This window comes from Tamandua tetradactyla, chromosome 5, assembly GCF_023851605.1.
Source record: "Tamandua tetradactyla isolate mTamTet1 chromosome 5, mTamTet1.pri, whole genome shotgun sequence".
Taxonomy (NCBI): domain Eukaryota; kingdom Metazoa; phylum Chordata; class Mammalia; order Pilosa; family Myrmecophagidae; genus Tamandua; species Tamandua tetradactyla.
The window spans coordinates 112665644-112687120 of NC_135331.1; the positions used below are offsets into that span (position 1 = coordinate 112665644).

General features: G+C 37.7%; 1 protein-coding gene across 2 annotated transcripts in view; it reads left to right on the top strand.

The window, feature by feature from the left end:
- LRRC1 (leucine rich repeat containing 1) overlaps nt 1–15873 on the top strand; it is a 134655-nt gene extending 118782 nt beyond the window's left edge. The window contains exons 11-14 of one of the 2 annotated variants that reach the window (XM_077162088.1): nt 7119–7234; nt 11522–11694; nt 12694–12830; nt 14383–15872. In XM_077162088.1, coding sequence (XP_077018203.1) covers nt 7119–7234; nt 11522–11694; nt 12694–12830; nt 14383–14541 — 585 coding nt within the window. In that variant the 3' untranslated portion in view covers nt 14542–15872. Of the gene's footprint in view, nt 1–7118; nt 7235–11521; nt 11695–12693; nt 12831–14382 lie in introns of both variants that reach the window. The other variant, XM_077162089.1, reaches the window with a different exon arrangement.
- Nucleotides 15874–21477: the final 5604 nt, after the last annotated feature.

A 21477-nucleotide genomic window follows, 5' to 3' on the forward strand; every position in this document is an offset into this window, starting at 1 on the left:
CAGAAATGGCTATTAATATAAAAAAAGCCTATCTTCACTAGTATTCACAAAACTATTAAAGTAGTAATGTAATATCATTTTGACTTAACAAATGTTATAGTTTTTTTTTAAATAATACAAATATTTTTGAAAGTGCAGGGAAGTATTATTATAGAAGTATAAATTGCTTTTCTTCTCTGAGGGGAATATGGTAATATTATTAAAAGCATTGAAAGTGTACTTACCTTGTGATTCTGCAGTTCTGCTTCTTCAAATTTGTCCTAAGAAAGTCATGAATATATATAGAATTAAGCACTTATGCTGATTATTGTTTAATTTTCATAGCGGTTTTCTGAGATGTAGGTAAATGATTAACCGTATCCCACAAATTGGGAAACTAAATCCCAGAGAGATTAAATAACTTGTCCAAGATCACACAGTAAAGAAATAGCATCATTAACTAACAGTGTCTAGTATAGGTAATTTGTTTGTGGCATCTGAAGAGTGAAATTATCATATAGTAAACAGAAATCATTTTAGAGACTTAATGGCATAAGAAAATGTTCCTGATGTCATATGTAAATAAAGGTGCTAATGATCTTAGTATTGGTCCTAATTTTATTCAAATATGTGTGCATGACAGTAAATCTTGAAGATTGTACTTCAAAATTATTCTCTCTTTGTGGTAGGATTTACTTTGAGTTATTTTTTTCATTTTGCTTTTGTGTGTATTTGTGGTTCTTATTTTCCCAGTCAACATAAGTTACTTTTTTATAGTAAGGAAAAAGCAGTACAAAGATATTAGTGGATATTTTGATATTGGACACCCAACAAATCAGGGAATCCCAGAGGCACATGATTTCCAAAACATTTATGACCATTTGAATAATATGCCACGGATGATGATAGTAAAGGCAAAAAAAGCTTCAGTTTCTAAAATTATGCATCACATTATTTCTTTTCATGTTGTATTTTGACCAGATTTTACTTATAGTACCTTTTCCTTTTTGCCAGTGATATGTGAGTTTAATTGTTGCAATTGATATTGAAAGGAAGATTCTGTGGGAAAATGAAAGTTCCTTTTCAACAGCCAATTTAAGAACTATTAGAGCAGGCATTGACAAAGTGGAATATAAGCAGACAAAGGTGACTCAGAGAGGCTCTCCCTTTGAATAATTGAATCTGTCCAATTGTTTCCTCTGGGGTAATGTAAACTGTAGGTAATTAATTCTTTCATGTTTGCCTGGCAGTGAAGTTTTACTCATGATCTACATATCCCATCTCCTTGAGATGAATTAGATCAGTGTCAGGCAGTTAAGGATAGTATCAGTCTTGAACTAAGAAATAAACAGAACAGCTAACTATGGATTCTCAGCTACATTCTGTAGTTCTAATAGAATCCAAGTCCAATCCCTTGTATCCTGGGAAGGGGCTATTATGTGGTTTAAGGGAGGTTTAAAAATATCAGCTTCGTATGTAACTGGTAATACGTTACTTAAGCAGTGATTCTGCTTCCCAGAATTTCTAAGTGATATAAACACTTTATCCTGATGACCCCACCCCCACCCCAAAGAGCCTCTAAACTTTGCTTCCTGAACCCAAAAGAAAAAGCAAAAATATGCATGAATGATATGTGTAACTCAATACTGAACTCATGTCAGTGCTTCGCTGTTATTATTACAGCATGTTCCTTTGATATACTGTAGAAGACACATTTTTTAAGGCATTCATGTGGGTTCAAGGAAGAGATGGCAAGCATCAGCACAATTCCAAGAACATAGTAGGCTCTCAGGTGTTGATTGGACTAGTTATTTGGATAAGGGATTTTTACTTCTTGGAAAACAATGACTAAAGCAGCAGCTGTAGTCCAGGTTCTATGATCAACACTAAATTATATATGTAGTTTCATTTGATTTAACCCTTATTGTTATTTCTCGTTAAAAAGTAGTATATCCAACCCCCCCTAAAAACAAGTGACAGAGCTTAAATTATAACCCAGATCTGTATGTATGATCTCAAATCATCTGCTCCCTCTGTCATGCCACATTCCTTCTGACATCTATAGAGAACTGTGTCTTTTATTTTATTTTATTTTTTATTTATTAATTTAAAAAATTAACAACAAACAAGAACAGTAACATATCATTCCATTCTACATATATAATCAGTAGTTCTTAATATCATCACAGTTGCATATTCATCATTTCTTAGAACATTTGCATCGATTTAGAAAAAGAAATAAAAAGACAACAGAAAAAGAAATAAAACAATAACAGAAAAAAAAAGATTATACATACCATACCCCTTACCCCTCGCTTTCATTTATCACTAGCGTTTCAAACTAAATTTATTTTAACATTTGTTCCCCCATTATTTATTTTTATTCCATATGTTCTACTCCTTTGTTGACAAGGTAAATAAAAGGAGCATCAGACACAAGGTTTTCACAATCACACAGGCACATTGTGACAGCTGTATCATTATTCAATCATCCTCAAGAAACATGGCTACTGGAACACAGCTCTACATTTCCAGGCATTTCCCTCCAGCCTCTCCATTACATCTTGAATAGCAAGATGATATCTACTTGATGCATAAGAATAACCTCCAGGATAACCTCTCAACTCTGTTTGGAATCTCTCAGCCATTGATGCTTTGTCTCATTTCCCTCTTCCCCCTTTTGGTCGAGAAGGTTATTTCAATCCCTTGATGCTAAGTCTCAGCTCGTTCTAGGGTTTTTCTCAATCCCTTGATGCTGAGTCTCAGCTCATTCCAAGATCTCTGTCTCACGTTGCCAGGAAGGTCCACACCCCTGGGAGTCATGTCCCACGTAGAGAGGGGTAGGGTGGTGAGACTGCTTGTTGTGTTGGCTGGAGAGAGGGGCCACATCTGAGCAACAAAAGAGGCTCTCTTGGGGGTGACTCTTAGGCCTAAATTTTAAGTCGACTTGACCTATCCTTTGTGGGGTTAAGTTTCATATGAACAAACCCCAAGACTGGGGGCTCAGCCTATAGCTTTGGTTGTCCACACTGCTTGTGAGAATATCAAGAATTCAACTTGGGGTAGTTGAATTCCTCCCCATTCTCACCATTCCCCAAAGGGGGCTTTGCAGATACTTTTCCACTCACTGATCGAATCACTCTGGGATTCATTGGGGCATCACTCTGGACATACCAGCAAAATCTCATGTCCTACCTGAGATTCCAAGTATTTATGGCGTTCAATCAAACTATCTACATAAGTTATATTAGGAAATGCACTATCAAAATATAAATTTTGTAGCAAACATGTTTTGCTTTAGTCTCACACAGAAGGTGACATTTTAAAATATTAATTACCATCTATTTTCAGTACCCTGCAATAATGACATTCCTTTGCTCTTCCTCATGCAAAAACATTTTTAAAATTGTACCTTGTACATTTCACTATTATTATACACCCTAGGCATTCCTAGATTATACCATCTCATAACATCTGTCTTTCTTTCTGATTTCATTTATGTCCCAGCCCTCCTCCCTCTATCATTCTCACATGCAGCTTCATTCAGTGTTTTAACATAATTATATTACAGTTAGGTAATATTGTGCTGTTCATTTCTGAGTTTTTGTATCCAGTCCTGTTGCATAGTCTGTATCCCTTCAGCTCCAAATACCCAATATCTTACCCTATTTCTATCTCCTGGTGGTCTCCATTACCAACAAAATATTCCAAGTTTATTCACTAATGTCAGTTCATATCAGTGAGACCATACAGTATTTGTCCTTAAGTTTTTGGCTAGTCTCACTCAGCATAATGGAGAACTCTGTCTTTTTGAGTTATGATTTCAACTGCTTAATCATCTAAAAACCAAGTCTGTGCTACCCCTTCTGGTTGATTTGGAAAGAGGGCTCTGTGTGAATGTTTGCCTGGGATAGCATAGCATGTGCCTTTGACGGGTGATTAAGGCATCCCCAGCATACTCGGCAACAGCATGTGCTCTTTGTTGGCATGTTCCAAAAAACTGTAGACAATAGAGATCAGGAGGTCATACTGCCTGTTTTGACAACCCAGAGGGCTTAGGAGGCTTTTGAACACAGTTGCTTTCCACCCCTTGACAGTCTCAAATGTGTATGAGATTAGAGTGGAAAGGGAAATGGGAAAGAATTAAATGAAACCATAAACACAGGAGACAGCTTACATACTCTATTGGGAGTTGATATTGCTGCCTCAAAAATAGTTAAGGAGGGTGGGCTATGGTGGCTCAGCAGGCAGAGTTCTCGCCTGCCATACCGGAGACCTGGGTTTGATTCCCGGCACCTGCCCATGCAAAAAAAATAAATTAAATAAAAAATAAAAATAGTTAAGGGGGGAATGTTAACTTGCACAGAATTTACTTCCCCAATGACTTTTAGAGCTCTTCTCTCTGATCCATTTTAAGTAGTTAATTTTTAGATTGGAGAATATGTGTATACAATAAAAACCCAAAATGTTCACATAGTATAAGAATAGGATCCCCGAACCGTTTTCCTCTAGGTGGCTGGGATGGCGAGCAGCTTCACAGTGAGATGCCAACAATCACAAAGCTTGGTTCCACAGCATGCAAGTACCAAGTCTTGGCTCTATATGTCCACCAAGAGCTTTTTGTCCCATAGGGAGGAACATATGAATAACCGTTATTATCTGCTTTGCCTCATTGGGATGTAGATAAATCCTGTCTCTTCAAAGCCAGGCTAGGAGGGCAGAGTTGAGGGGTCTCTAGCCTGGGTCACTTGCTGACCTGGCAGACCGCCTCCACGGCTCACAGGCCAGCACTGAACCTGTGAGGGGAGTTCCCGTGGAGACGCTGATGTTCCTTTCCATGAATAGGCCTTTGTTTGGATCATCTAAATTTAGAAAGAATCTGGTTATATCTATCCACAGAAGGGTCAAGATCTTAATTTTTTACTCCCATGAAATTGCTGGGCACCTGTGTAAAATGAACAAATTCTTTCCTCATGGGCGGGAAGAAATTCCAAGCCTCACCTACCATCCTCTTGTAGGGCAGTGGAGGCGCTATAAGAGAAGTTACTCTAGTGGTCTTACCAGAACCAAGAAGCATTTTGCTGTTTCCATTACTACACGTAGCAGCAGATGATGACTGTTAAGTAGCAGCCTTTCACTGAGGAAGTAAATAAGCGCATAGACCTACAGAGGTGGGAATCACTGGTGGGTTGGCAGGCGTCTGGGTTGGTGAGCACTGTACTTGCCATGCACCCTGGGCTACATGTAAGCAGGTGCAGATTTAACAGAACCTCTGTCTGACAAACTTAGCCTTTCTGAGGTAGTTTGTACTGCCAGAGGGTTAGTTTAGACCATAATTATGAAAGAAATATAGAGAAGACAATATCAGTATGGACCAGAGGGTTCTGGGGAGACTTTAAGGAGCTGTAGAAGACACTTAACTAATGTGGGGTTGGTTAGATTTAGAAGGACGGAAACAAGAAAGGCAATTCTATAAGAACAGTAAGACCAAAAATAGAAGATGTATTTAAAAGAGAATGAATATACCAGTTTCGTTAGGCTAGGAAATGTGAATATGTCAATACTGAGAAATAAGGTGACAATCAGGAGGCTTTTCTACATATTTGGGTGCTTTTTAGGTGAGAAGAGACAATTGTTAGTCCATTTTTTTTCCTGTGTTTATTTTTCTTTTATATCCACTATGGTTAAATACTGTGGTTAAACATGGTATTTCACAATCTTTGTATTGACTTTTAAGGGAAGATTAAAAGATTATGTATGAAGGTACTTATGTAGCAATTCCATAAATATGCATTCTGCTTTTTAGGGTATTATATACATATATTAAACATATAAATAGAAAAGGACAGAAATCATATTCAGATATCATTGAAGATTCAAGTCTCTTGTCCTTCCTTAAATGGGAAGCTCTATGAAGTATTTTTCCATGTGTCAGAGAGACATCAATAGTTTCCTTCATGAGCTTTTCCTAGCAGTCACTCTTAGGTTAGTGCGTGCAAGAAGAATGTAGTACTTTATGGAATTTTGCAAAATGCAGTGTCTGGGATCAAGTTAGGTTTCCACCCCCTTGGCTCATCCTTCCTGACTATAAAAGCTACAGCCGGTTCACCTAGGAGAGTCATTGAACTCTTGTGTTTGTTTTCCTTTTTTTTCAATTGTGAAATATAATATATATGTGAAAAAGCAATACATTTCCAAGTACATTTTAACAAATAATTATAGAACAGATTTTAAGTTTGGTATGGGTTACAGTTCCACGATTTTTTGTTTTTTCTTCTAGCTACTCCAAGACACTGGAGACCAAAAGAAATATCAATAAGTGTTATTTTTTGAAGACCAGTCTCATACAAAGCTTAGTTACCTTTGAATTGCTTACTTAAAAAAAAAAAAAAAGGTAAATAATTTGGTATGGATACATATGTTGATTTATATACTTTTGCCAGCAGCTCATAGCTGAAGAGATTAATATATGTATTTACCAAATTGATTTTTTTACTAAGGTGATCTTGTTTTTGCCTTAGTCAAAGTGAATTTACCAAACTAAGTTGTAAATTACAAAAACTGTTGAAAAATGTGTGGTGGAAATTAATGTACCATTTCATCTACCAAATTTCCCTTCTCTTTCTCTCTCTCTTTTTTTTAAATGGACCACTAAATTTAATGTAATGAGTAGGTCTTCAAAGGGGTATATATGTTTTTGTGTGTATGTATGTAACAGTATCATCTTTGGGGTAACTTTTAAAACCTAAAGTTGCTAAACTTCCATGTTACCAGTCTTTGTCCTGATCTGTATAGTTTGGTTGACCTGTTTTAAAAATGCAATTGCTCTGATATATCAACAGTGGAAAATGTCTTCCTTTTCAGAATGAATTTTTGAACTGTGTTTTTTACTTACTCGATTGAGTTTAGAATATTTATGTTCCGTATTTCACAGTTTTTTAATGAACTTATTGGACTATTTAGTGTTTTATGTAATTAAAGTTTATTGTGCTTGATCATCTGCAAGACTTAAAATTGTGTGGTATAGTTTTACACATCCTTTTTGTGTTTCATGGAATTTTGATAAAGAAGATACTCCAATTTCACCCCCCCTTCCGAGAAAACCTGGGAAAAAAGTTGTGTTTTCTTTCTCACTGTAGATTGGCGGGTGCAGCAACCTCACTGTGTTCTGTGTGCGTGACAATAGATTAACGCGGATACCTGCAGAAGTGTCACAGGCAACTGAACTTCACGTCCTAGATGTGGCAGGAAACAGGTGATTATCTTCTGGTTTGCTTTGCCTGCGAGTAAGAAACAGATGTGCACACACACCCATCCTTGCTGCCTTGCCCTTGCTTCATTTTATGGAATATGTTGCTGATGAGTCAAATGATTCAGACCCCAGGAAGTTCTTAATGTGGGAGTTGGAGCGGTTTCGTCTGATGGAGTAAAGAAGCACAGGGACAATTCTAGAGAAATGCTTCTCAGAACAAAAATACCAGGTTGTAAGGAAAAGAGCACTGACGTGAGATTTGGGAGACTGACGTTTTACCTTAGCTTTTCTAGCTAACTTGTGTAGGTTAACCTGAACCCCAGAGTTCCCTCATATGCAAAATAAACTTGAATGAGCTTGAACTAGGTTTTAACGAGGGGTCTTGATATGCTGTGCTATAATCCTAAATCCCCTGAAACCGTAAGAAAAATAATATTCACGGTTGTTTTTCTGATCGGAAGATCCACAGCAGAATTGTCAGAATCTCCAGTGATTCATAACCCAACAAAAGAAAAGCTAAAAGCCACCAGACTGGTGTCCCCAAGGTCATAGCAGTACCATTTTTCAATTTCTGGAGTCAGAGGTAGCATTGGGCTACTTGCTTAATTTCTCGAATATCCTTTCTCCTCACCTTTGTAGAATGTAGATTTGTTTAAGCCTTTCTGAATTAATTTTAGCACCCCAAACATCATATGTACTCTCTTCCCCCTGAGCCTATACGGGCTCTTCTCTCTACCTGGGACACTCTTTATCCCCCACCTCTCTTCTTCATCTCTTGCTTTATATTCTCTAGAAAGCCTCCTCTCTGGGTCTGTATTTGGTGAATTGCCCTTACCATAGCATTCACAGCACCATGTGATAATTACCTGTTTACATGTGTGTGACTCTCCTAAACCTAAAGTTAGATATCATGATTTATATATTGTTGTATCACTTGTCCTGTCTAAAGTGCCTAGAAAATAATAAATGCCTGGTAAATATTTATAGACTGGATGAAAATGTGAATGGCTTTTGCAGAATGAATAGCAGGCCACTGTGAAGTGTCTTGTATCACTGGCTTCATTGCCAAAAGAAATTGAAAAATTGCTTTTAGATGTGATATGACTTGATAGAGATGATCAATGACTTTAAGAGTTAAAATCAGCAAGCTGAAGAATGTTTTGGGGACCATCTCCTAAGTGCTATTAACTGGTCACTTATGTTAGACACAATTCGCCATTTTTCATTCTTACTAATGGATTGTAGACAGCAGGGCTAAACAAACAACACTTCTCAGCTGGAGCCCAGGGCTGAGTTATGGCTTCAGGGAATCGCTCACCTTTTAAAGTTATGCTTTCAGGACATCTTGATAGATTCTTAAGACCACTAACTGGTTGCTGCAATCTCAAGATTAAGTTGAATGTTGCACTTCTGCCGGGCTAAGCATAGCATGACACTTAAAGCTTGAGAAAGTTCTTTCCTGACCTCCCACCTCTAGCAGTAGAAACTCAGTGACCCCAAATGTTCCCTAGTTCTTGTAGCACTGTGAGCATGAACTCACATCACTCATTCTTTAGCAGAAAGATGGCTCTGATGTCTAAAAATTATTGTTTTACATGTATAAGGCCCCATTCTCCAGTTCTCAGAAGAGGAGAAAGTTAAATTTTTATTTTGTTTGAACAGGGGTGGAGAAAACCCTATTAAAAAATCTAGTTACATAGTTGTCATCTGAGTCAGTTAAGTGTGTCATTTAGTCTGTGTATATATAAATTCAAAACTAATTTTTTAGCCTATTAAAATATTTAATTGCTACTTATTTAAAGTGTTAGTATAGAAACTAATTAAAAAAAAAAAAAAGAAAGAAAGGCCACCATGTCAGCCTTTTAGCCTACAGAAACGTCCCATCACGGAAAGTCGTCATAGCAAACACCACAGAAGTTTCTGCCTCCTCCCAAACATGTAAAAATAGCAGATAGCAGCAGGGAGACTACATATTAGTTTCTAAAAGCTTTCTTTTACAAATTTGATAGGATAACTTATAGTAAGGATGATTATACAGTGCTACCTGGAAACTAAATCAAATTCTCTAGGAAAGTAAAGAAGAAGGTATCTTGTGTCATTAATTACATGTGAGCACAGAACACAGAATTCCTTGGTTTTTGGACTCTATCCCATAAGAATGTCTACAGGTGCACAAATCAGGCATATGAGCATCTTCGCTGCAGTGTTGAATAGTACCAAATATTAAAAGCAATGGCTTTTAACAGGGAAATAGTTTTTACCTTTTATTTTTATACTATGTATATGTATAACCTAATCCAAAAGATTAAATTAAAAATATTAGAAGACAAAACACAGCAATGTAGCCTTCCTGTGGAATACTGAGCAGCCAAAGAATGAAGTATTTCTCCCTGAGGTGACAAGGAAGGAGGTCCATGAAACTAAATAAGAGCAAGTTGTTGAACAGTATGTAATGCTTGCATTTTGTTTTTTAGTTTATCTGTGCAGTACACAGTAGTTTGAGAGTACAAGGTATAGAGACTTGACTTGGAGATCCAGGGAGCTTTTCACTTTAGATATGTCAGCATTGTTTAATTTTTTTCCATTGACTGTATTCTCTATCTATATTGTTAAACATTTTTTAAAGACTTTGCTTAAAACTAAAAATTATGCTGAGAGTTGAATAGGTGAAAAGTTAAAATGTTAGAAGTATTCAATCATGGGTTAAGATAATATTCCATTATTCAGTGGACCAGGTTTATTTGCTAAGTAAATCTCTAGTAATTGTTAAAGAGTTTAGAGGTGGGGAAGACCATTTTGGGCTGGGCTGGTGGTAGATATAACCGGAGATGAGAGACTCACAGTTTGATTATTCATTTGCTTTAGTCCTTGCACCATTAGTGTAAATAGTAACCAAAGGCTTTTTATTTCTAGGGGATATGGTCCTAAATAGAACATAGAAATGTGTACATATGTGGTTTCTTATGTTTATTCTGTTTATTATGTGTCACACAGAAGGTACTAGAATAAACAAAAAATGAATTATTAACTCCTCTGGAAGGTAGGAATATTTTAAATCTGTTTTCTGATGAGATGGGATGGTTCATCCAAGAGAAACAGAGGAGTATGTGTGTCTTTTTTTTCCTGGGCCACAGTGAGTCAATGAGCCGTTCATCCCAGCCTGTAGAATCTCTGTGTACAGACTGTACAGGGAACAGGCCCTTCTCCCCCTCTTTACTGCCACTGGAATCACCTTTGTCCACAAGGCACTTATGGACATCTTTTTCCCCCTTCTCCACCCCCATCCCCCAAACCAGTTGTGATAACCAGAAGTGTCCCCAGACATTGACAAATGTCTGTTGGGGGCAAAATGGCTCCCACTTGAGAACCAATTGCACTAAAGTAATTTTTAGCATCTATCAAGTATATATGCTTTCTAGTGCGTAGTTTTTTCGTCCTGTCATTTATTAAATAGATTTAACTGGTTATAGCCAAACTGTCAAATCTCTGGGGAAGCATGAAACTGATCTTTAGTTTTTAAAGTACTTTCATGTATACTGCCTCATTTGAAACTGAAAACAATCTGATGTGGATATTAATTTATCATGTAGGTGTCTGAGAAGTAGGGACTTCTGGAAATGGAAATAAACATGAATGGAACACCTAAAATAATCTCCTTAGAGGAAGCAAATGGAGTCCGTAGTTATAAACTTTTAAAATCTTTATTTAAATCTTTATTTAAACTCTTCGGCACCGCAGGGATTTCCTTCCACATCCTGATTTTCCAGGTACTCCTGGGAAAAGGTATCACAGGTTTTATACCAACCCTGTTGATGAGGCTAATGCCATTGAACAAGAACCTCCTGCTTCTGGGTCCTTTCACATTATACTGACATGCTTCTCTCTTTAAATTGAAACTTCCTGGTTCATGACCTAATACAAGGGTGGACCATGGTGGCTCAACAGGCAGAGTTCTCGCCTGCCATGCTAGAGACCCGGGTTCGATTCTCGGTGCCTGCCCATGTCAAAAAAGACCTAGTACTGTGTCCTATAATCAGCTGATCATTTCCTCCTTTTTTGCCCTATGGCCTGGAGATCCTAATGTAAGCAGTGATAGCAGAAAAGGGAAACACACTAACCTGCTGAAGAGTATACTTGCAAAGAGTAAATCAAGCATCTTAACCATAAATGACAGCTTTGTACATTTTGAACCCAATTCCAAAGCTGTTTTTAATTTTTTTTTCTGTTTTATTGCCAGGAATTGATTTGATTAAATTTAAGGTCATGATGTCTCCTTTTGTTTTAAATTAGGTTGTTGCATCTGCCATTATCATTAACTGCCTTGAAATTAAAGGCTTTGTGGCTGTCTGACAACCAGTCCCAGCCTCTGCTTACATTCCAGACAGACACAGACCATGCCACAGGAGAGAAGATTTTAACCTGCGTCTTACTTCCTCAACTGCCTTCTGAGCCAAGTTGTCAAGGTGAATTTAATTTAAAAAAATATATACATATATGTATGTGGTCATAAGAATGTCCATACAACCTTTTGTTCACACATGTGATTTTGATGTGTCTAATATGCCCCCAGGGCCTGCCCAGGTGCGGTCACTGCGGGAGTCCTCTAGGAAGGGTCCCCTGCATCCTTGCAGTTAAAGTGCTGCTTACAACTACTCACCATACCTGAAATTCATGAAATGGCTTTTCAATTTTGAACTGTAGCTAAGGCTGAAAATATAAATACTCCTAAAAAATGTAACAGAGTCACTTAAAATCCACTCTGATCATTTGGAGAACTAGTAAACACCATAGGCATATTGTTTGTAAGCCAGTGAGTTGTCTTGTGTCATTGTGTCTCTGATTTTTAAATCATATATGAATTTATTGTATAAATTATATATGGTTTTAAAAAATATTCACAGTGATGTCAAAATGCTATTATAAGTCCTTTGCTGAGAGCTGGGTTTGAGAGAAGAGGACTGAAATGCCTGAGAAAATGGGAGCCCTTGAACCAGAAGGGATACAAGGCCCAACTTGCCAGTCCCAGCTTTGTTAGGTTTCCCTTACAAGAATAATGGGGTAGAATGTATTACTAAGGAAACCAACATGAGAAAGTTTTTGAAATTAATATGTAAAAGTGAATTCTGAAAAAAGATTCTGTAAATGATTAAGACATCTGTGATGAAATGTTAATCATATTAATTTAGCAGCTATTTTATATGATCTTGACTAGAATTACATATCATTGAAAAGAGTGAGCAGTCCTGTCCCAGGCCTTGTTGCTTCTATTTTTATTTTTATTTTATTTTTGCTTTTTTAAAACCAATACTTTGCAGGTGAGTCAGTGGTTTGCCTTCCTTATTTCTGGTGTTCCATCCCTGGTTCTCATGTGGATTCTGCCTAGTCAGCTACAAAATTAGTACATAGCACTTGCCAGTCTCATAAACCAGAGTTGACCATTGATGCCATCTTTGTCACGATAGAGAATCTGCCTCGTTGTGGTGCACTAGAGAGTTTGGTAAATGACGTATCCGACGAAGCCTGGAATGAGCGTGCAGTACACAGAGTCAGTGCAATCCGGTTTTTGGAAGATGAAAAAGATGAAGAAGACAATGAAACGGTATGGAAATGGAGATTCGTTGCCTCCATGGAAATTTAAAGTTCAAAGGTTTAACAAATACTGAGAGTAGTACCTAGTAAGGATTTCTTTTGTTTTAAAATAGTACATTCCTATTTTGCCTTCATCATTTAAGAATTTTTTTAGATGGCAAAACTAGGTACTTATTCACAATTGGAAATAAGGCAAATGGGACATTGGGGTTTTTTTGTTTACATAGTTTATGGTGCTTTTTTACTTTGTGATAGTTATGTGTTCCCCACCCCACCCCCATCCTTCCCTCCCCGACCCCCTGAAATGATTGAAAATATTTCCTTTTTGTTGTTCCCCGTGAATTAAGTCTTTTGCTACCCCTCCCCCACCCTCATTTATAACTGTACCGTGGTATAGATCCACATAGACTCCATTCACATTTCGTAGCCTATGACTTAGCTGGCCTTCGTGTCACTAGGTCACCATTGCCTTCATGGTGAGTGCTTATGATCCTGGCTGTATTCCCTAAGAGCTTTCATTCAGAAATCAGAAGTTTTGCGAGTATCTCTCACCTAATTTCACCTATGCTTGATAGTTTCTCACTGCCATCCAACATCACCATGAGTGGGGGACCACTCTTGAAATCTTCCCGGTTGGCTTTGGCTTCCTAAATTCCTTGCAGTAATTGAGATTTTCATAAGCAGAGTTCAGAGGGAGTATTTGCTGCCCCAAAACAAAGGGCAGTTTTTAGGTTATTGCCTTTAGTGTATGTTATTACAGCTGTCACCAAATGGTATTTTAGCCATTTGCAGTAGTAGAATGCAAAATTGGGAATTAGCGTTGACCAAATAACTTCAACATAAGTGAATCTTTAGTGCTTACCTCATGATTAGGGTGTAAGTATTTCACCAGTTATTTCATTGTTTTAATACTGTTTTTTCAGTATTTTATTAAATGCTGTTGTATAAGCCAAAAAAGCATGTAAAATGTCAAATAATATATTTTCTAAAATCGCCCATACCCTCTTACTCCTCTTCCAGCAATGTGGTTTTTATTAGAAGAAAGTGACCTTTTATCAGTAGGTCATATAAATAGCACACACAGCAACAAAATAAGAAAAGAAGTCCTTCTCTCCTGCTTCTCTTTTCTTCATCTCTCATCCCTCAAGGGCTGAAGGAAGTCAGAGCCACTTATGTATTATGATAGAACATTGTAGTGATTTTAATTAAGGATATTTTTTTCCCTAAAGGGCATACACCCCACAACTACATTTTCAAAGTCTTCAATTTGTTCTTACTGCTCATGGAACTTTACTTTTATCTTCACTAATCTCATTTTTTAAAAAGTATTATTATAGTCTAAAAGTAATCTACTATCTTGACTAGGTAAGTTACATGAAACGTTTTATCTTCCATTAGCTACTGTTAGGCAATTAATGCACAGAGCTCCAAAATAAGATTTTGCACCCACTTTAACTCATAATATTGAAGAAAGTAAGATTTATATCTGAATGGTAATGCCTTGAAGCTGCATGTTTGAAAGAGGGATGGAATAAAAATTCTCCTTCACTGTTTGTTTTTAGAGAACACTTCTAAGGCGAGCCACTCCACACCCAGGGGAGTTAAAGAACATGAAGAAGACAGTGGAGAATTTACGGAATGATATGAATGCTGCTAAAGGACTGGATTCAAACAAAAATGAGGTCAACCATGCCATTGACCGAGTGACCACTTCTGTATAGATTTCACCTCCAAGTTTTACCTCCTGTGTCTTCCCCTGCTGTGGAGATGTTCCTGTCCGCTTCTGAGGAGTCTCATGCAATCCTTTGTCTTAATCAGAACCTGGCGATCATCTCCCCATGCGGCTCTCTGCAAGGAAGTGCCTTACTCTAGCTCGTCAACCATTCATTGCACCAGTGATCTCCTCGCCTGATTTTTTAAAAAAATGTCAGTTGTTCATAATAAGTAGAATACACCACTATAAACACCTGACTTTTGTTTTTTGTCTTATGTTGGGGTAGGGAGAGCAAGAAGGGGAGTTTTTATCCTCTTCCTTTCCATAAAGTACTAGGACATTTTAGACCCAAGTTCTCTTGGGCCTACTAATGAGAGAAAGTTTTATGTGTGGAGAAAGAAAAAAATACTTTTTAAAACTTTTTTGGCAGCTCAGATGGTGTAAATTTTAAAATTTTGTATAGGTATTTCATAACAAAAAAAAGTATTTCTTTTTTGTTATTTTATCTTGAAAACGGTACATATTTAGTATTTGTTCAGAGAAACAAAACAAAACAAAAACAGTCCTTAAGTATTTGCTTTTATTTGTACCATCCATTTGTGCCTTACTGTATCCTGTTTCATGTCAACCCAGTTGTAAACAGCAGCATCCTTGAGCAGTGAGATGAGAATAGGAGTGTGGCACTTTTAGAGCAGTGTTGGATTTTAATCAGTTATCTACCTGGTGGATTTGTTTTGAACCAAAAAGAATTACTACCAATTTGTAAATTATGTCTGTTGATTGTTCTTTTTTTTTAAATGAACCAAAAGGTTAAACATTAATATTTCATTTCTTACACTTTAATTTTTCATGACTAAGTCTCCATGAGTGCAATGTGACACTGCACCTATTCCAAAGTTCTGTGCCATTTGTAAAACAAAATAGAACAGAAAAGCACAAAAAGTGAAAACTGGTTCAGAAATTCAATAGGTGAATAAATTATGTACTACAGAAGAAAGTATGATTTTTATTGAAGAAAGCTTTAAAAGTTTTATATCCAGACATAAAACTATAATAAAGCAAAATAACCTGCAACCATAATAGAAATGTTGGTATTTTTATAAGTGCAATTTAATTTGTAAATAGAGTTTGAACTGAAATGTAGCAAAATACTGATGCAAGATTTAATTTTAAGTCTGCTAATTTAAGGGGCCTGGGAGTATGTTTTGGTGTATATGTTGATTTATTTTTTTTGTATAGTGTGATAAAAGAGAAATGAAAAGTGCCATTTACTACGTGGTATTTAGGAAAATCACATTGCTTTTTTTTTCTCCATCAAATAAACTCATCCTGGACATTGGCCATACAGCTTTATAAAATTAATCATTATTATTTCTGTACAAATGGTAACAATAGCCAAATAGTTTGAACGTGTACTCTCTTCCCTTAAATATTTAAAATGTGGCCAGTTTTGATTGACCTCCTGTGGAACTTGCATTTATCCAGAAACAGAAACCAGAATTGCCTTCAACTGTAGCCCATAACCTTAGGCTGTGGACTGTCTGACCAGTTGGACTCTTTAGAAGACAGTTCAGTCAACCATATACAATACCTTTTTCTACTTTTGTCCATTTACTTTTTAGATTCACTTTGATTTTGTGTGTGTGTGTGTGTGTGCGTATATATTGGTGTGTAGCTTTAAAGTTATTGGGTTGAAAGTACATAGGCAGGTCTCAACTAGTCATTTTTATACCTTGCTCCCTGGAATGGCTCCAAAATCTGTGGGCGCCCATTTTCTTTTGTCCATTTAAGGATACGATATACTCTGTTTTGTGTGGTGGTGTTTTTTTAAAGCCTAGGAAGATGACTTCACTGATTCGAGCTGATTATAGATCCGAGCAAATGGGTTTCATTTAGGTAGAGGTATCTTGACATCAAAAAAAAAATAGATCTTGCATAGGGTTTTTTTTGTTTATTTTAATAAACTTAGTAAATAGTGCCTTTAAGCCCACTATTTACTAAGTTTATCATGGCTTCTTCAGTGTGGTAGAGATGGATAGAATTCTGTGTATGAGTATTTAAATTTTTCTAGGAAGTTTTACGTGCCTCATTGTTTGCTTCCTTTGGCTTACCTTCTTTACTTACCATTTACCTGCTTTTTTCTTTGTTGGTTTTCAGTTTGGTGGTTTCACTTGTCCCATCTCCCTTTAAGAGGGAAAAGTTACTTTCATCTTAATTTCTTATGCTATGTGACACTGTAATTCTCTTTCACACCAGGATGCTGATACCAAACTTAGGCTTTATAATGTAAGCCACGCCAATCAAATACTCCCAATTTGAGAACATACCAAACCTTTTTCAAATTGACCTTTCTTGTAGTTATAATAATGTGAAAGGATGGATGCTTTTCTCTTGTGAGCCTAGTTCCAAAAGTTCCTGACCATTTTTCTGTAAGAGAGTGTTATACAGCATTGTTAGGGCCCCAGTCTGGACCTTCTTTAGGAAGGGGAGCAGCAGTATAGTTTATGGCCCAACTGTTTGTCTTGTGAGAGTGACAGACAAAAGCAGGAAGGGAGGTTAGTATGACCTGTTCACCCACTTTTTTCTTAGCTCTTTATTTCCTTCTCTTTTGAGCAAGGAAATTATTCCTAAGAGGGTAAAAAAAAAAAAATACAGAAATGATACAACTCATTGATGATGAAAAGTTTGACTGGAAAAAAATCTAGGAACATTTTCCTGAACTTTCTTTCTTACTGGAAAGTTGGGCCAAATGATGCTGACCAACTCAATCTTTCTATCTAAACACTTACTCGTTAGCTATCCACCAGGTAAGGAAGCACAGATGGAATTGCCCATGCCAGCCTTGACAGCAATCCTTATGCCATCTCTTGTGAAATCAACCACACCCAAGAAGGCAGGCTTAATGGATGGGGTAGAGGCTGGGAAAAAGTCTTCTTTGTCATAAAGTTACTCAGAGAAACCATTCCTAACCTTTACTCTGTACAACCAGTCCCAATCTTGTAAAAGTGACTGACACCCCAGCTATGGGCACACTGGATGGTATGTGGTAAGGCTGTGCAAATACCTTCTAACGAGGGACTGTGCACTGCCGCTGCCTGTTAACAGAAGATGATAAGGGATATTGTAGCTTGGTGTCATCCATGGGGAATTGAAAATCTCACTTCAGTAATTAGTGTTGTCTTACCTCATCCAGTATTCCAGAGAGCAAATTTAGAAAACAAAACGAAACAAAAAAACTTTTTTATTATGAAATATCTGAAGCATAGAAAAGTAGAGTTATATAATCAACCCCCATGAACCATTTGCCCAACTTCAACGATTACCAAAACAAAAACAAAACTAAACCATTTAAAACTAAATTATATTTTAGATTACATCCATAAGTAGGTGATGCTACAATGAAATAATTAAAAAAGAAAAACACCTCAGGGAAATCAGAACAAGTATATCTTTTAAAGCAGTACTTTAGAGAGAAAAATTTCTGAGCATCAGGATACCATGGCCTTTGGAATCATACAGAGGCAGGTTTGAATCCCTACCCTGCCACTTGGCTTTACACGAGCACCTGAGTCTTTCATCTCTAAAATGGAGCAGTAATGCCTCTTATGGGCTTAGAATAAGGATTAAATGGGATAAATAAAGCGTGAGCTCTCAGCCAGTGAGTGGCTGCTATTATTACAGGTCTGGTGTTATACTAGTGTTATTAGTTGCTCTGTAATTCCATGCCAAGGGTATGTGGTCAGAAGGGGAGTGTTCATCAGGAATGAGGACACAAGATAGCTCCCTAACAGAGGAAACTTTGTCTGAAAACTCTTTTCACCTACAATTTTATATATAGAACCCTGAGTTATGTGATGGGTGGGGGGGAATTTCACTTCATCAGATGGACTAAATGGTAAGTTCAGTTATGGTTTCAAAGTATCATGCTCACTTTAGCCATCTTACTAGCTAAGCTAGCCTCATGGCAAAACTAGTTTCCTGAGCAATGTCCCCTTCTTTGCCATGTTTCATTTTCTAGGTTTTGATCTACTGTGCTCAATTTCTATCTTTATTTCCTTTGATTTTCATGTTTTTCTTTTTAACTTCTTGCTGTGTCCTGCCTCCTGTCTCCTCTCTGTCAAATGAGGACTCAGGCATTTCTGCTTCAGGAGAGGCAAGTAGATTTAAGATTGTCCATGATCATCATTGGAGAGAATACCTACTGGACAAAAATAATAATACAGCTCGATTTGAGGAGTGTAGAGTACACTCCCACCTTGCTGGAGTGTTTTCTTTTTTAAAAGCAGACAGCTGTTGGGAAAGGGAAAGGATCCCGGAGAACTTGATCTGGTTACCTTTGTTCAGGAAGAGTTTTTGTGCCTGGCAGTTGGCTAGCAAGTGTAATTTTGAACTGTGAGTGTGGGCAGTCTGCACTGTGATGGACATGGCTTCTAGCCGAGGGCTCTTGAGTTGTGACTGGGCAAGAATCTGATTGGGTTGATCCTCCACGTTTCTTTTAAGGCATCAACACTTAATTTCTAAACAAATAATGAGCTGCCCTTTTGTAATAGATGACAGCCGAGATGACAACCATTGCCAAACGTTTCTGTGTGTACATTTAGCATTGCATTCTTCACAGTGGTGATGTCTCTGTTTTTATTTGTTGAGAATTTTTAGGCCTTGATAATGGACAAAACTGGCATGGAACTGAGTGAAACTCAGCCACCTCTATATGGACTTTGGCCTTCATTTGTATCTATTTGTGGTGGCAAATGCTATTATGCCCTTCCAAACTTCCCACCACCAACATTTCATGCCCATCCCTAACTCTATATCAGTTGTTCTATGGTAAGTGCTATGAAAATGCCCATAAGCTCTCTGGTCTACCATTTAAATTATGTGCAAATCTCAAGAAACTTTGGAGATAAATTATTTGGCTAGTAGTAGGAAACCAGAAGAAACTGAAACATTTTTCACGTTAACCCATGATAGTTTGGTAAGCAGATCTCAGAGAGAGCTTTAACATGTTCCACAAGTTAGCAGTTAGCTCTACAGTGAGCTGATTAGTTAGGAATCATATATACATATATACACATACTATGACGTTGCTGTTGGTTTATACATATATAAAAGACAGATAATGAAAACTTGGAAATCAGTGGTACTGTAACTTGGGCTTAATGTAGTTTGGGGAAAATCAGAAAGGTGACTCAATTTATTATTTAAAATCCCTCTCTTAAAAAGAGTTTTTATGAAAGGTTTAACAAATAATGGTTGTTTCTATTTGGTTACTCTCATCTAATCCAAGAAGCAGAAAGTAGGAAGAAAAGAAAATTTGTTTGACTAAGCAGTGTTTGATTTTATTTGAAACTGACTCTACTGCCCTGATTATAGAAAGAGGTCTTAAGCAATCTTCACATGGTGAGAAACGATACTTGTACTAGGTGGTAATAGAATGGCACCTCACTCCTGATGCTTCATAAATACAGAGCCCATGAATGCTGCCCTTTAGATGCTTCCTCAAGGCAAGTCATAGATGAGTTCTTAATTCTTCAAAAAGCAGCTTGTGAAAAGTTGCCCAAGAACTCCATGGGACAGCAGTTACTGAGCACCTGAAGAAGACATTCATCAAATGAGATCTCCTGAGAAGCAGCTTGTTCCTGTCTGCATCCTGAGTGTCCTCTGTTCACATTTACACACCTGGCTCCTGCTTCTAGCCCTTCCTCAGCCGTAGGTGTAAGTGCCTGTTTATTTAAACCTCACTGGCACCGCTCAAAAAAAACCAAAACAGCACACTTGCTTGTCTGGGCATTGAATGTTCTTCCTGGATTTTTGTTCCGCCCATTGGCCCAAAGGCATGATGGGTGGGGCAAGTTTCGGGGTTGGTTTGGGAAGTTTCGAGAACAGGCTGTGGGCTGGGTCTGCTAGCCTGGCGTTGCTCTTGGTTTTAATCATTTTGGAATATCTGCGGGTCAGGAACCTTGCAGTACATGACTATGAGAGTTGCTATATATCTTCCTCAGATGCCAGGTGCAGATACACCTCGGGAGGCCCTTTACCGGGGCCTAACATTATCAAGTAACCTTCATCCGTGTTGCACACTGACCTGTACACCTGAAGCTTTGCAGTGTAGAAAAGTCATCAGTTAGGGACCTGCTTGGTGTGGACTCCCTCCCAACAGGGGCTGCCTGTCTTCATTTCTACCCCAGTGGATGCTGCCAGCAGGTAGAAGCAGGGTGCCTTCTCGACGTGGGTAGGGACCTGATAGAAGCAGTCCTGGGAACCCAGGGTTTGTCGGCTGTGATAACTTGACACTGGGCAAATTATCAAACCTATTCCTTGTCTCCAGTATAGAAAGTCCATGTAGCAGATAGGCTGTTGGAAGAAATGATGCAAACAAAATATGATAGAGCTTTTGTATGGTTCTTTTTTCTCTTCACAGCTACATTGCTGTTTAATGAGCTAGTACCGTGTGAGGGCCAGAAAAACAGTGCTTCAGGTTCCCTGTCTCCTTCCTTAGCTCCTTTGGTTTGTTCAAAGGCCCAGTGTGGCTGAACCTGGCTCCTGGTGTGGTATCTTCTTTATTGGAGGCTGTATTGTGCACTGGTTCTCAAACTTGAGCATGCATTAGAATCCTGCTCGTGGCCCTGTTAATTTACACCAGCTAATGGGTGCAGATTACAGGGCCCCACTTCCAGAGTCTCTGATTCGGGAGATCTGAGGTGCAGCCTGAGAATGTGCATTTCTAACAAGTTCTCAGATAGCTGTTGTTGCACATACAGGGGCTTTATTTTGAGAATCACTGCTCTAGTATATTGGAAAGAGCAGAACCTCTGGAGTCAAGCAGACCTAGATTTAAATAAAATTAATGCATATAATTTTGTGACCATGGGAGGTTTTTCTTAATTTTCCCAAGTCTCAATAAACTCTTCTATAAAATGAAAATATCTACCCCAAGGTTTTT